This window comes from Schistocerca piceifrons, chromosome 8 (genome assembly GCF_021461385.2).
Source record: "Schistocerca piceifrons isolate TAMUIC-IGC-003096 chromosome 8, iqSchPice1.1, whole genome shotgun sequence".
NCBI classification, from domain to species: domain Eukaryota; kingdom Metazoa; phylum Arthropoda; class Insecta; order Orthoptera; family Acrididae; genus Schistocerca; species Schistocerca piceifrons.
This window is the reverse complement of record NC_060145.1, coordinates 292,289,703-292,306,873: the sequence shown is the minus strand read 5'-3', so window position 1 is coordinate 292,306,873 and position 17,171 is coordinate 292,289,703. Positions and strand designations below refer to the sequence as shown.

Genomic DNA, 17,171 nt, shown 5'->3' with positions numbered 1-17,171 from the left:
TCACATGCGATGAACGGCTACTGTGGCTGAAGTCTTTCGTCATTATGAGAGTCGCAGTGATGGTAATTACACGTGTTTCTGTGACAAATCTAATAAACATATTGCTTCTCTATAATGACACGTACACATTACAGCACCACACCAAGTATTTACACAATATATAATTCTCATTTAGCAATTCAGGGGGCCGGCCGCGGTGGCCGTGCGGTTGTAGGCGCTCCAGTCCGGAGCCGCGCTGCTGCTACGGTCGCAGGTTCGAATCCTGCCTCGGGCATGGGTGTGTGTGATGTCCTTAGGTTAGTTAGGTTTAAGTAGTTCTAAGTTCTAGGGGACTAATGACCACAGCAGTTGAGTCCCATAGTGCTCAGAGCCATTTGAACCATTTTAGCAATTCAGGGATTAGCTGGCTGTCTGTTGTGGCTTCTTCTACGTTGTCTCCGTACAACGCAACTCCCTGTTGAACGTTATTTCATTAACCGTTTAAGTAATCTGCTATTTTCCATTCACTCCATCTCTTTTGTTTCTTTTAATTTTTGTTTGTATTGCTGTATTTTGTCATTTCGAATGAGTATATTGTGTCATAATCTTATGAGTTTTAATACATAAGGTCTGAGTCATTTTTGGCACCTACCGTAATATGCGGATGTGTTAGAAATGTACCTTATATCTACAATGATTATGATCATAATTCGGCAATACTCAGGCATCGTGCAAAGCTTCACCTTTTTCATGCAAATTCAATCGCATGATTAACAACAAACACGCACGCACACCCACAGTTTTTATTGTGGTGTTCTTCCTATATAGGTGACACAATCCATCCGCTAGTTAAATTAAGACGTAGGAGATTTTCAAAATTTCCGACCATGGTTTCCACCATCTTTCACCGATCACTCTGATTCCTTCCTCTTTCTTCTTCATGTTTGTTGCTTTTCCGTCGCTTCCTAATTTTTCTTACGCGAACCTGTAATTTGGTACTTAATGGAGAACGTACACTTGTTGCGCTGCACTGTCTAGCACATTTAGAGACGTAGCAAAATTCTCGTCTTGTTAAACTTGAATTAATTGCCACGAAAGAAGAAGATCAATATATGCAAACAAGGATACTGGATTCTACTTCCAAGAACCTATCGAAGTGGATAAGGTGCTGCAATCACCTTCCGCCAGAGTTAGGCTAAAATCCAGGCTTCCGGCGGTTTTAGTGTAAGCCGAGATGATTCTGAGGTAAACCTTCAGATAATTCTGGGGTAAATCTTCCTACACAAAAAGCGTATTTTGGGCTCAGAAAAGGGCAGTTAGAGCAACGTGTGGTGTAAGTTCACGAACTTCTTGAAGAGCCCTGTACGGGAGTATGGAGAATTATGACACTGCCCTCTCAATATATGTATAATGTCGTTTGTTATTAACAATATGAGCTTATTGACAAGAATTAGCAGCTGCCACTCAGTTAATGCTAGGTAGACATCCTGTTTGTATTTGGATAGCACCTCCTTACTCTCTTGCAGAAAGACGTAAAGTATTCTGCTACATCTATTTTTAGTAAGGTGCCACCAGAAATAAGCAATCTTAGTAGTAAATCTAAATTGAAAAATTTGCTCCTTCTATTCTGTCAGGAGCGTATGGAAAAATTTAAGCAACTGCCTGTCTCACATTACTGATTATACAAGTATACTCGAATACTCAGCAGCCTGCCGACGGCATAAGATTCATGTACATTTTATTTTATTTATTATTAACTTTTCCGATGTTTATTTCATGTACTGTCTCGTTCCATGTCCGTGGAGATTGGCTCCTCTATTTGGTATTGCGGAACTAGACGTGTAAATACTAATAAAAAGAGATACTAGGAGGACACGACTAATTTATCTCCCGCTCCTCGACCAGTTCGAGCTTGTGCCCGATCAATAATGATCTCATCGTGGAAGTAGCGTAAAGTCCCAAATTTCTTTCCTTTTAGTGCTTCCATGAAAAATGCAATTCAATCCTTTGTTAAATATATCATCTCCTAACTGCCATTCGTGCTCTGGAAAAAAATGAGGAGCAAGTGCAGCAATGGATGTAGAGCTTTTGCAAGTGATTTATTTATTATTTTTGTTTCAGGAAACCAGGCAGAAGCTGCTGGCAGCCATGACTCGGTGCAGCTGTCAGAAGAAGGTGAGCAACTGATCCCATTATTCGTACTTCAGCAATACACACTTACCTTCAAAGATTGTGTACAATCGCTACAGCGTTCTGCAGATGTAAACTACGATGATGAGTCAAAACATTATGACTGCCTCCTTGACAGCATATTGGTCCCCGTTTCAAACGCCGTATAACAGCGATTCTGCGAGGCATGGATTCTGCAGTGTCCCACATGTGTTCCAGCGTGTTCAAATAAGACGAATTTGGTGTCCGAGACGTCAGTATGAGTTCAATATTATATTCCTCAAACCACAGTAGCACGATTATGGCCTTTTGACAGGGACAGATATCTCGCTGAAAGGTTCTGTCGCCGTCGGGGAAGACATTAAGCATGAAGAGATGCCTGTTGTCCGTAATAATGGTTACGTGGTCCACTGCTGTCAGTGAACATATGCTCCTTTCCTGTCGTGTTACCATCACAGAGCCACAAGTTACCCAAAATACGTACACACAATACAAACTTGCTTTAATAATTGGCATAGGCCCACTTGATGATGGAATTTTAACCCTCCATAACGTATAATCGAAACACAGTATGGAACTAGTCACAGTAACTTGTAGTGAAGTCATGGCCAAGGCTATCGCAAAATGTTTGCACTTAAATACCGACATCTGGTACAGCACATTGGACTCGCATTCGGGAGGACGACGGTTCAATCCCGCATCCGGCCATCCTGATTTAGGTTTTCCGTGATTTCCCTAAATCGCTCCAGGCAAATGCCGGGATGGTTCCTTCGAAAGGGCACGGCTGACTTCCTTCCCCGTCCTTCCCTAATCCGTTGAGACCGATGACCTCGCTGTTTGGTCTCTTCCCCCCAAACAATCTTTCCTATCCTATCCTCCGTCTTCCATGGAGTGTTCTACTGTAAACCGCATTTGCAATAAACACAGATTTCTTTTATTGTATGTATGAGTCTGAATCACAGCCACAAACCACTTGGTGTCCTGAAAGCAATAAAAAAAAAGATAGAGTAAAAATAGTAGCGTCTATAACAGTAAAAAGCACTGAAATGCCCTGCTTAATCCGCAGGACAGGGACGGATAGAATAAATTGTGGAAAGGGGCCAAAATAATGGGCTATCGGTTACACTCGAACATACAACTTAATTATTTGATCAAACATTACCAGAGCCCAAAAAAAATTGTAAACACACAGCTTTAATCTTTTGGACTTAATTGCCGGCTGAAAGCCACTTTATGTAAAAACGGCTGAAGGCCAATAACTTAAAACGCAAGCATAATCAGAAATTCAAAAGGAAAGCCTTATCTTAAAGCAGTTCTTTAGTTAGGCTGAAGTAGACAAGTTAAATTCAAATCGGTTGAAGGCCGAACACTTAAAACTCCAAAACATTAATTTTTAAAAAAAATACCAAAATCCTTAAGTGAAACAGTTCTTTAATTTAGGGTGAAGGTCTTAAGAACAAACAATTAAAACTGAATTCGGCTGAAGGCCGAAGACTTAAAAATTCAAAAAAAAATTTTTTAATGCCAAAGGGTTTACGTGAAACAGTACCTTACACTAGGCTGAAGGCCTTAAGAGCTCTACTTTAAAACACAAAACCGGCTAGAAGCCATACAAGTACCAACAACAAGAACAAATTTAAAAAAAAAATAAGGCGTACACACAAGGGCGCCCAGACGTTCGAGGGTCGGCCTGTAATTCAAACACTAACCCTCGCTTAGGTCAGACAGGCAGTCGGGCCAACCATTCACGATCCGACGACAACCAAACCGACCGACAGTCAGCGGACCCACCGACAAGATAACTTTCGCTTCATCCAACGGAACAACGTAGAAGATATTGGCGCCCACAACCAATCGTACACGAAGCTGTCAAACTACACACCGTGCTGGACAGCAACAACACAATGAGAAAACTAAACTGCCTGCAATTTACGTCAACGCTCAGGGCAGGTAACCGGAACGTTAACGGCCACAAGGCAGAAGATTCCGCTGGTGCAACAGGAGCAGCACTGGATGACGTAGCTTCTGTGAATGGTAGGTGTAAAGCCACTCGATATTCACAGGCGGCTGGTAGCAATATACGGAGAGTGTGCACCGTCACCAGAAAGTGATCTTGCAACATGACAATGCTTGTCTCCGTAAGAGTAGGAAAACCACATCTCCCACCGCTGAAATGGGGTTCCCCGTACAACCTCACCCACCGTATTCTCCTCACTTGGCCACATTAACTTCTGTAGGTCTTGCTCGAACCCCTTTCCTGGAGCCTGTCGCACTCGTTCCCTGACAGCTGCTCACAGTTTGGGAAAGATTTCTTCATAGCCTCAAGTAGGTAGAAATCGAGAGGAACCAATGAGTATGGCAGTACATGGAACCCCATTTCGACGATGGCAGCTGTGTTTTTCCGACTTGTATGGAGATGATCGTTGTCGGGTTTTAAGAGCACTTTTCGTGATGTTGCACGCTCTCCACACACTGCCACCAACCGCCTGCGAATATTTGCAGTGTTTACACTCTCCTTTCACAGAAATAAAGTAGTCCAGCGCTGTCCTTGATGATCACATACAACGTTCTCCGTTCACGTAATGAGAGCAGTTCGGAAAACGGGCTTTGCTGTGCAAGGTTATACTTATAGTGTCACAGTCAGACCGAAGTACTAAATATTTGCAACTGTAATGATGGGGAAAATAAAGTGAAAATCAAGATGGAAAGGCCCTTAAACACTAAAGCGCCAAAGAAACTAGTATAGCCATGTATATTCAAATACAGAGATATGTAAATAGGCAGAACAAGGCGCTGCGGTAGGCAACACCTATATAAGACAACAAGTGTCTGCTGCAATTGTTAGATCGGTTACTGCTGTAGAATGGCAAGCTTTCAATCCTTAAGTGAGTTCGAAAGTGGTGTTATAGTCGGCGCACGAGCGATGGGACATAGCATCTCCGAGGTAGCGATGAAGTGGGGATTTTCCCCGTACGGCCATTTCACGAGTGTACCGTGAACATCAGGCATCCAGTAAAACATCAATCAAGTCTCTGATATCGCTGCGGCCGCATAAAGATCCTGCACGAACTGGACCAGCAACGACTGAAGAATCGTTCAGCGTGACAGAAATGCAACCCTTCCGCAAATTGCTGCAGATTTAAATGCTGGGCCATCAACAAGTGTCAGCGTGCGAACCATTCAACGAAACATCATTGATATGGGCTTTCGGAGTCGAAGGCCCGCTCGTGTACTCTTGATGACTGCACGACAAAAAGCTTTACGCCTCGCCAGGGACAGTCAACAACGACACTGGACTGTTGCTGACTGGAAAAATGTTGCCTGGTGGGAGGTGTTTCAAATTGTATCGAGTGAATGGACGTGTACGGGTACTGAGAGAATCTGATGAACGAATGGATTCTGCATGTCAGCAGTGCACTGTTCAAGCTGGTGGAGTCTCTGTAATGGTGTGGGCCGTGTGCAATTGGAGTGATACGGGATCCCTGTTACGTCTAGATACGACTTTGACAAGTAACACGTACGTAAGCATCCTGTCTGATCACCTGCATCCATTCGTGTCCATTGTGCATTCCGAGAGACTTGGGCAATTCCAGCAGGGCAATGCGACACCCCACACGTCCAGCATTGCTCTACAGCTTCTCCAGGAGAACTCTTCTGAGTTTAAATACTTGAGTTGGCCACTCCTCAGACATGAACATAATTGAGCATATGTGGGATGCCCTGTATCATGCGGTTCAGAAGAGATCTCCACCCCCTCGTACTCTTACGGATTTATGGACAGCTTTGCTGGATTCATTGTGTCAATTCCCTCCGTCACTACTTCAGACATTAGTCTAGCTCAAGCCACGTCGTGTTGGCGCACTTCTGTGTGCTCTCGGAGGCCCTACGCGATATTGGGCAGGTGTGCCAGTTTGTTTGAATCTTCAGTGTACATAGCAGGAAGATGAAAATCTGAGTGTGTCCAGCGTGTGGTGTGTGTGCGCAGCGGTGCACCCGCCGGACGTGGCGCTGTACGTGGGCCTGGCCGTCGCGATGGTGGTGTTCGCGCTGATGGCGGCGGCGGGCGGCTACCGCTGGCTGTGGCGGCGCAAGGGCGCGCGCGCGGGCGGCGCCGGGGGCGGCCTGTACTCGCCCGCGTCGGCCGGCGACGTGGCGGCGGGCGCGCTCGCCGCAGACCCGGAGAAGCGCCGCCTGCAGCCCGACCTGACGCAGACGGCGGTGATCGCGGCCGCCTGCTACGAGTACCCCTACAGCGAGCCGCCGCCCCCGCCACCCGGCGCCCTCTCCCACGACGACGACGAGGAGGAGCACCACTACGACGAGCCGCTGCGCCCCGGCGGCTCCACCTCCAGCCTCAGCAGCGCCGGCACCGCCTCAGGTAGGCGCCACCTGCTGCCGCCAGCAGAGGCAGACGGCGTTTAAAAAAAGTGCCGCAGCAGGTGGCAATATTAGAACTACGCTACTGGCCATTAAAATTGCTACACCAAGAAGAAATGCAGATGATAAACGGGTATTCATTGGACAAATATATTATACTAGAACTGACACGTGATTACATTTTCACGCAATTTCGGTGCATAGATCCTGAGAAATTAGTACCCAGAACAACCACCTCTGGCCGTAATAACGGCCTTGATACGCCTGGGCATTGAGTCAAACAGGGCTTGGATGGCGTGTATAGGTACAGCTGCCCATGCAGCTTCAACACGATACCACAGTTCATCAAGAGTAGTGACTGGCGTATTGTGACGAGCCAGTTGCTCGGCCACCATTCACCAGACGTTTTCAATTGGTGAGACATCTGGAGAATGTGCTGGCCGGGGCAGCAGTCGAACATTTTCTATATCCAGAAAGGCCCGTACAGGACCGGCAACATGCGGTCGTGCATTATCCTGCTCAAATGTAAAGTTTCGCAGGGAGCGAATGAAGGGTAGAGCCGCGGGTCGTAACACATCTGAAATGTAACGTCTACTGTTCAAAGTACCGTCAATGCGAACGTGACCGAGGCGTGTAACCAGTGGCACCCCATACCATCACGTCGGGTGATACGCCAGTATGACGATGACGAACACACGCTTCCAATGTGCGTTCACCGCGATGTCACCAAACACGGATGCGGCCATCGAGATGCTGTAAACAGAACCTGGATTCATCCGAAAAAATGACGTTTTGCCATTCGTGCACCCAGGTTCGTCATTGAGTACACCATCGCAGGCACTCCTGTCAGTGATGCAGCGTCAAGGGTAACCGCAGCCATGGTCTCCGAACTGATAGTCCATGTTGCTGCAAACGTCGTCGAACTGTTCATGCAAACGTCCCCATCTGTTGACTCAGGGATCGAGATGTGGATGCACGATCCGTTACAGCCATGCAGATAAGATGCCTGTCATCTCGACTGCTAGTGATACGAGTCCGCTGGGATCCAGCACGGCGTTCCGTATTACCCTCCTAAACGCACCGATTCCATATTCTGCTAACAGTCATTGCATCTCGACCAACGCGAGCAGCAATGTCGCGATACGATAAACCACAATCGCGATAGGCTACAATCTGACCTTTATCAAAGTCGGAAACGTAGTGGTACGCATTTCTCCTCCTTACACGAGGCATCACAACAACGTTTCACCAGGCAACGCCAGTTAACTGCTGTTTGTGTGTGAGAAATCGCTGTCAGCACGTTGTAGGTATCGCCACCGGTGCCAACCTTGTGTGAATGCTCTGAAAAGCTAATCATTTGCATATCCCAGCGTCTTCTTACTGTCGGTTAAATTTCGCGTGTGTAGCACGTCATCTTCCTGGTGTAGCAATTTTAATGGCCAGTAGTGTATGTTAAAGTCCTATTGATGCCCCACACATCCAGTCAGTTGTATCAAATCGGTGAAGGGAAATTTGTTCGGTCCCTTCGTTGTAGTCGAAAGCGAGATGAGGTGAGGCTGGCCCTTTGGGACAGAGGGTGGACTAGCGCAGCGCTGAGAACGGGAGTTTGTTTCTCCACAGGGGCCAAGTTATCTTACGCGAGCTGTACGAATTCTAGGCCACTTACAGCGGCCCAGAGGGTTCGATATGTTGGTATGGTGGGGCAGCAACGCCGCAGCACCAGTGCGACCAGCCGCAGCCCTGTGTTGATGGAGTACGCTTTCCCGTTCGCAGTGCTGCAGGCGTCGCTGGAGCCGGAGCTGAGCGCGGCGGGCGTAGCGACGGCGGCGGGCGCGCGCCTCGAGCTGCCCGAGCTGGGCGTGGCGCTGACGGTGCCGCAGGGCGGCGTGGCGCGCGGACGGCGCCAGCGCGTGCTGGTGGCGCTGCTGCGCGACGCGCGCCCGCCGCTGCCAGACGGCTGCGTGCGCCTCTCGCCCGTCGTCATGTGCGGCCCGCTGCGCCTCGAACTCGCCAAGCCGCTCATCCTCAGCTTCCAGCACTGCGCCGCGCCGCCGCACGACGCCTGGCGCCTCTCCGTCTGGTGCTGCGACACGCCGCCCGGACAGCCGCCCTTCTGGCAGGTCAGTCCGTGCTGCACGCGCACTCTCGCCGAGTACTCGTGGCAAGTGAGTCTGCTGTAGAGGGCAAGTACGAGTCTAATAATGTACCGGCTGGTTATAATTAAACTTTCCCCACACCGCCCGGGCAACCGCTCTTCTGGCAGGTCAGTCCGTGCTGCACGGCACTCTCGCCGAGTACTCGTGGCAAGTGAGTCTGCTGTAGAGGGCAAGTATGAGTCTAATAATGTACCGGCTGGTTATAATTAAACTTTCCCCACGCCGCCCGGGCAACCGCTCTTCTGGCAGGTCAGTCCGTGCTGCACGGCACTCTCGCCGAGTACTCGTGGCAAGTGAGTCTGCTGTAGAGGGCGAGTATGAGTCTAACAATGTACCGGCTGGTTATAATTAAACTTTCCCCACGCCGCCGGGCACCCATCCTTCTGGCAGGTCAGTCCGTGCTGCACACGCACTCTCGCCGAGTACTCGCGGCAAGTGAGTCTGCTGCAGAGAGTGAGTACGAGTCTGATAATGTACTGGCTGGTTATAATTAAACTTTCCCCACGCCGCCCGGGCACCCATCCTTCTGGCAGGTCAGTCCGTGCTGCGCGCGCACTCTCGCTGAGTACTCGCGGCAAGTGAGTCTGCTGCAGAGAGCGAGTACGAGTCTAATAATCTACCGGCTGGTTATAATTAAACTTTGCCCATGCCGCCCGGCCAGCCGCCCTTCTGGCAGGTCAGTCCGTGCTGCACACGCACTCTTGCCGAGTACTTGTGGCAAGTGAGTCTGCTGTACAGAGTGAGTATGAGTCTAATAATGTACTGGGTGGATATAATTAAACTTTCCCCACGCCGCCCGGGCAGCCGCCCTTCTGGCAGGTCAGTCCGTGCTGCGCATGCACTCTCGCCGAGTACTCGCGGCAAGTGAGTCTGCTGCAGAGAGTGAGTACGAGTCTGATAATGTACCGGCTGGTTATAATTAGACTTTCCCCACATCGCCCGGGCAGCCGCCCTTCTGGCAGGTCAGTGTGTGCTGCACATGCACTCTTGCCGAGTACTCGCGGCAAGTTAGTCTGCTGTACAGAGCGAGTACGAGTCTAATAATGTACTGGCTGATTATAATTAAACTTTCCCCACGCCACCCAGGCAGCCGACCTTCTGGCAGGTGAGTCTGTGCTGCACGCACACTCTCGCCGAGTACTCGTGGCAAGTGAGAGAGCGAATACGAGTCTAATGTATCGGCTGGTTGTAATTAAACTTTCCCCATTTGACACATTATAACACGGAGACCAATTACTATACGAGTACCAGACTTTGTACCATTAATATCCAGAGTATGGGGTGCACGAGTTCCGTGCGCCACAGCACCTCCGTCCAGTTCCAACTATGGCCACCAGGTGCCATGATCAGTCATCGTGATTCGTAAGGTTCATTTGAGCAGTTACCAGACAGTGCCAGACAACAGGCTGTACTGCGCATGACGATGACGTAGGCAGCCCGTGCTTGGTGCTTACTCTGCTCATACGCTTTTCGTCACTTTTCTGGTGGAATTTCGTGCATGGTGGGGCATCACGTGACAATGTGCAGCCCTGCGGCGTGTTGTTGAGAGGACGTACAGAGTTGTACTTAGGGCAATTGTTTTATCATATCCCACCCAGATAAAGGATGCAAATAAGGAAGCAGTTCTTGGCAAAATATCATTTCAAAATTATACTCCACAGCTCCATGTACCATAAAATTTTGCTATGTGGAGACTTTGACAGAATTTTTCTTTTTTTTAATTCGTACTCTGCAATATTGTTATGTAGCATTTCCAACAGGTTTATATCTCCACAGGACTGCAAAGAGCTGGTAGGATGGAATACAAATTTCTTGCAAAAAAAAAAAAAAGACAGTTTCTTGTGTAGCTTACACCGGAACAAAGGACAATAAATTTCATGACTATTTCAAAATGTGTAAAAAATTAATATGGTTGTCTGTGAGGCAAAGAAACTGTACAACTGACAGTTTATATTCTACTCTAGGAATAAATGTGAAGCCATGTGGGAAGTTTAAACGATAAAACACGGTATGCCGCCAGTCTACAATTTAGCATAGAATGGTGTTCTATAAATTTAAGACGTGAACACAAATTAAGAAATAACTTCTGGTCGTGTGATCGAAAAACACTGTTTCACAGAAGGCAGATTTGTAAAATTCTGCTACAGCTGTCATTATATTTGAAACAAAATATTTAGTTCAAAACTACTGACCAAATTTGCCTACTTAGTCAGCTTCAAGTCAGTGTTTACGTATGTTCGTACGTATATAGCATTAAGACATCTTACAGTGTCATAAAAGGAACAGGACATCAGAGACTACTCCAGCACCGAAGGAATTTCATAAACCATACGAAAATGTTTCATTCCCCTCTACTTGCACATTTCTATGTCCAGTTGCACTCTGAAGTACCTGATACTCAGCTTTTCATGTGGTTTTCGTGATACCAATTTTCTTGGAGGTCCAGTCTGTATTCTCATGTTTGGTTCTTTATTATGGTATAACTTCATTCGTCCCAGAAAATGAAAATTTGTACTTCAAATTGAACGAAGTTGAAAGTAGCCAATAGTGCGGAATGAAACACTTCGTTTCAAATAAACTAACTGCCTCAGCGGAAAAAAATTAATAGAAGCAAATTTCTCTATAAAACAGACATAAATAGCTTCATTAAGACAATAATGGTTGATTCCTAATAACGTGGAAATAATATTGTGGTGTCACCGCCAGACACCACACTTGCTAGGTGGTGGCTTTAAATCGGCCGCGGTCCATTAGTACATGTCGGACCCGCGTGTCGCCACTGTCAGTGATCGCAGACCGAGCGCCACCACACGGCAGGTCTAGAGAGACTTCCTAGCACTCGCCCCAGTTGTACGGACGACGTAGCTAGCGATGCACACTGACGAAGCCTCGCTCATTTGCAGAGCAGATAGTTAGAATAGCCTTCAGCTAAGTCAATGGCTACGACCTAGCAAGGCGCCATTAGTAACATTGCCTGTATCTACAGAGTCTCACTTGTATCGTCAAGAGCGATGTACAACAATGATGGATTAAAGTTAAGTATTCCAGCAGCTACGTACTTTTCTTTATAGCATTCATTACGTATCCTGTTTCAGACCTATCTCTAGCCTGCGTGGGTTAACGCGTGCATATCGGCTTCCTCACCCAGGTAGTGTTCGTAGTGTTGGCTAACTGCTAACACTACAAATATAACATCAGAAAATTGAAACTACTAACTTATTTTGGTCTTTCGTGGTTATGAGAATGTATATTAATTCACCCGGTCACAGAAATCTGTCATGATTTCATTTGACGTGGGAGCTGTAAACGAAGAGACCAGCAATATTACGAAGACACGAAACATATACACGGGTCACGTGGGGAAGGACCCCCACTATAACTCAGCTTGCTCTGCGCGTGCGCGAATCTGGCAGCTTGGGCGCGCCAGAAAAAATTTACTGGGTAGCTTCTGGCTACTTGCTGCTACTGCTCATACGGCAAATAGCCACGCTTCAAGTAGCCAGAAGCGGAAGGAAGGCACTGCTCAAACGCGAATTCAGCTCTATAAATGCGCACGAGCCCGCTTGTAACTGCTCATACGAACCTATAATCTCACACACCTGATCAGTCGCAGTGCACTTGTTGACGTGTCAACATGAGCTTGTACAAAAGGAGCAGGACATTATTCATGAAGCTCTATTATCAAAACAACAGTAATGTTGCAGCTGCACTTCGAGAATATCGACTACTTAAAGTATTACGGAATGGTCCTCTTTCTCCACCTGCTGTGCGGAGCATAATGAAGAAGTTCGAATTAGCTGTAGAACTGGCCGTCGCTAGGGGAAGAGGCCGACTACCGGTTGCATCACAGGTGGTTGATGAAATCGCTGTTGCTATGAAAGACAACGCTGCGCGCAGTTCCCGATCGTCAGCAATGCGTGTGCTGTGCCACGACAGTTGAACATCCTGTGGTCCACTGTACGGAAGGTGCTTCGAACCATTCTCAAATGTTATCTGTACAAGAACCATATCGTACGGCAGCATGCACCACAGGACGCACAACGGCGTATTGTCTTCGCTCTCCACTTTTTCGCAAGGATTGAAGTTGACGAAGGTTGGCCCTGGACCCTCCTGCGGACAAACGAAGATCATTTTTGTCTGACGGGTGAGGTGAACACACAGAACGGCCGAATATGGGAAACTTCACCTCCAGTCACTGTGCATGAAGTTCCTCTGTATGGTAAACGTATCACCGTATGGTGTAGCTTCACAGCTACATTCATCATTGGCCCAATCTTTTTTTAACAGTTCGGCGCTCCGCTCAAGTACCAAAGACGGGCTGTGTGACTGGCCAGCGTTACTGCGATATTCTTCGCCAGCATGTCATACCTGCCCTACAGGAGAGAGACGAATTGAACTCAACAGTTTTCACGCGAGATGGGGCTCCACCGCACATCGCTTGTGAATTTCACCTGCTTCTCCGAAACACATTTGGAACTATCGGCCGGTCGTTTCCAAATTATTGGCCAGGACGATCACCTGACCTCACTCCCTCTGATTTCTGGTTGCGGGACTACCTTAAGGATAGGGTTCACTAGGGGAACAGTAAAACGACAGTAAGGCTGCAGTTGCACTTCGAGAACATCACCGGTTGAAAGGGTCCTCTTTCTCTACCTGCTGTGAGGAACATGATGAAAAAGTTCGGATCAATTGGAGGACTGGGCATCGCTCCGGAAAGAGGCCGACGACCGGCTGCACCACAGGTGGTTTATGAAATTGCTGTTGCTATGGCAGACAACGCTGCTTGCAATTTCCGGTCGTCAAGCAGTGCGCGTGCTGTGTCACGAAAATTGAACATCCCATGGTCCACTGTACGGAAGGTGCTTCGAATCATTCTCAAATAGTACCTATACAAGATCCACATCGAACAGTAGACTGCACCACAGGACACGCAACGACGTGTTCACTTGTCTCTCTCGCAATGATTGAAGTTGGCGAGAGCTGGCCCTGGACCACCCTGTGGACAAACGAAGACCATTTTTCTCTGACGGGTGAGGTGAACGCACAGAATTGCCGAGTGTGGGTATCTTCACCGCCAGTCACTGTGCACGAAGTTCCTCTTTATGGTGAACATGTCACCGTATGGCGCAGCTTCACGACTACATTCATCGTTGGCTCATTCTCTTCTGAACAGGTTGGTGTTCAAGGATCAAAGAAAGACGTGCTGTTTGACTGGCCAGCGCTACTGCGATATGCTTCGCCAGCATGTCACACCCACCCTACAGGAGAGAGAGTCGTTGAACTCAACAGTTTTCACGCAAGTTGGGGCCCCACCGCACACCGCTCGTGAACTTCACCTGCTTCTCCGAAACCCATTTGGAATTATCGGCCGATCGTTTCCAAACGCTCAGCCAGCACGATCGCTTGATCTCACTCCCTCTGATTTCTGGTTGTGGGGCTACCTGAAGGACAGAGTTTACTAGGGGAACATTCACACATGTGCTGATCTGAAGCGCAGCTTATCAAGAGAGCTACATACATGTTTCGTTCTGCTGTGCAGAATGCAGTCATGCGCTTTCAGACTCTTCTGTACGCTCAAGGGCGCCATATTGAGCCCCTTTTGTAGCAGTAATGGTACCGGTTTGTAATGGTATGGTGTACCCTAGAAGCACATTACAAGTGTTTCAGTTGAACTGATTCTACAATACCTCTCTTCCGCATGTCCTCGATATTAATGGTGCCAAGTTTGGTTCCCATACGGTAATTAGTTTCCGTGTTATAACGTATTAAATAGGGATAGTCTGATTATAAAAATGGTTCAAATGACTCTCAGCACTATGGGACCTAACACCTGAGGTCATCAGTCCCCTAGACTTAGAACTACTTAAACCTAACTAACCTAAGGATATCACACACATCCATGCTCGAGGCAGGATTCGAACAGTTTTTTATAATTTGACAATTGTACATGATAAACTGTTAGGGTGTTGGGAGAACTACCTTCTGACACTTTTTTTTTAGTTCAATGAAAATTTTGTGGTATTGAAGCACAGAATATTTAAACTTTTAAGAAAACCTGGTTTTTCGCGCTACTCAGTGTTTACCACACCTTATCTCTTAAACTACGTGTCTTACGACAACATAATTTTATAGTTGTCTTCAGTAATATATGTCGATTACGCGTGCAAAGTCTCTGGCCAATGAAGTCAGTAACAGTGAAGTAATAAAGTAAAAGGTCACGAATGATGCAGACTTTTTTTAGCAAACCAACATCCTAAATGTAATAACCGACAAGCATTTCCGCTTTACACTTTTTGTGGAGGGTCAAAGCGAAAAAAAAAGTTTCGGAAAGGTATGAATTTATTGCCGACCGCGGTGGTCGAGCGGTTCTCGGCGCTTCCTTCAGTCCGAAACGGCGCGACTGCTACGGTCGCAGGTTCCAATCTTCCCTCGGGCATGTATGTGTGTGATGTCCTTAGGTTAGTTAGATTTAAGTAGTTCTAAGTTCTAGGGGACTGATGACCTCAGATGTTAAGCCTCATAGTGCTCAGAGCCATTTTTTTTAATTTATTTTTGCAGTTTGTTGGAAGTCGGTGCAGTATTGTGCTGTTCACTGGCGCGACGTTAAGTTCCAGCGTGCTACATTTTGCTGTTACAGGCGCGGTGCAGTGCTGCGCGACAGTAGTAGCAGAGAGTAGTATATCACAAAACCTATTTACAGACACCTGGCAAATCCTGAATTTCTGAAGAAGTGTCTGCATGGTCACACTCAAAATCGCAATGAGTCGTTCAATAATCTTATATGGACTTGCTGACAAAAAAAATTTTTTTTGTGGGAATGAAGAGACTGAAGTGGGGGCTCAGTGATGTTGTTGTTGCTTTTAATGATGGCAACATTGGTAGGGTAAAAGTGCTACAGCATATGGGAATTAATCCTGGAGCAAACTGCATCAGAGAACTTGAACAGGTGGACAAGGTTCGCATCGATTAAGCAGAGTATGCAGCACAGTTGGCCACTAAGAAGTCAAGAAAGAAGAAAAGAAGAAAGAACTTGGGAAAAGATCAAGAGGATGATATACAGTATGGTGCAGGGTGGTTTTCTTTCACTGCTGCCATGTCCCGCGCTGACGCAGTGTCGGCATTGTTAGGAACGGATTTGGCAAAGTTAGTGGAAAGGGGTAGCCGGATGCCCTTCCTGCCGCCACCCCGTACCCCCCCGGGACGGAATTTGTGTACCCCTGCTGTCTGCATTTAGTGTAATTCATGGAGTAGTGCGAACGTGTTCAGACGTCCGCGAGTCGTGGAACTGAGGCGGAATGTGGGACCAGCCCGGTATTCACCTAGTGGGATGTGGAAAACCGCCTAAAAACCACATCCAGGCTGGCCGACACACCGACCGACGCCAGTAATCCGCTGGGCGGATTCGATCCGGGGCCGGTGCGCCTACCCGAGTCCAGGAAGCAGCGCATTAGCGCTCTCGGCTAACCTGGCGGGTTGGTGCAGGGTGCTTCTGACTGACTAGAAATAAAAAAATTAAGCATATATTAAGTGAGCTACAGTCTTTTGCAACTTTAGATGCCGTTCCTGAAAATTTACATTTTCTGTTGCATTTTTCCCTAAATCTCAGAAACCACTTCGAGTACAGTATTCAAATTTTCAGGGAGTAATAACATACACATCCTGAGTCTACCGAACTAAAAGAAGAACATAATGTTATGTATAATTAAAATTATTTAGGATAACGTACAAAAAAAGTACCCAAAGTTTTAACCGTTTAGTTAAAAAATTGTATTTCTGAAAGCAGTGGCTGAAATGCAAATATTATAGTTCCGTAGACTCAGAACATACAGTTTAATGTCCTGTAAAAGTTTCATGTCAATGGCTACAGTCGTTCCTGAAATACAGGGCAGCCAAGAAACTAAATGTAACACTGTCGGAATAGTGCGTTCCAACTCCCCTTAAACTGGCGTGGAAAAAAACGATATAACCGAAAAATTGGTTGTGTAACGTCCCCTTAAAAAAAATAATGAATTACTGTGCTGATAAACCTCTTACGTTACTTAATTTTCAAACAGCTGAGCAGAACTGAACATACTCAGACATTTCTCTCTTTTCTTATTCTGATCAACTCTAAACTGACACACAATATTTTTTAGCGCAGCGCAATGTGACTTTCAATAATCCCTACAAAAGAATGGCCCCGACTAACAATAACCTATACCTTTCATGAATTACTTACCTCACAAAAATCTTCGTTACTCGAACTACTACAATACAGCGAGCGCCAATACTGCCAACTAAATAAAAGATTCTAACTACTGAAGGCACTAACTACTGATAGGTACAGTAAGCAAATGAAATATATATATATCAGTTCATGATATACAGTATTACAAATTTACTCTTTCTGATGGACACACGTCCAGATCGTCCGCTCTCAAAATTCTGCCATCTCTCTCTCCCCACATCCAACCACTGCTGGCGGCTCACCTCCAACTGCAGAACGCTAGC

At 46.9% G+C, this 17,171-nt stretch overlaps 1 protein-coding gene across 1 annotated transcript in view; it reads left to right on the top strand.

The window, feature by feature from the left end:
• The window catches only part of LOC124712282 (netrin receptor UNC5C), an 82,816-nt gene that overhangs the window by 30,587 nt on the left and 35,058 nt on the right, over positions 1-17,171 (top strand). The window contains exons 4-7 of the mRNA XM_047242576.1: positions 2,101-2,154; positions 6,134-6,220; positions 6,323-6,526; positions 8,146-8,690. Coding sequence (XP_047098532.1) covers positions 2,101-2,154; positions 6,134-6,220; positions 6,323-6,526; positions 8,146-8,690 — 890 coding nt within the window. The remainder of the gene's footprint in view (positions 1-2,100; positions 2,155-6,133; positions 6,221-6,322; positions 6,527-8,145; positions 8,691-17,171) is intronic.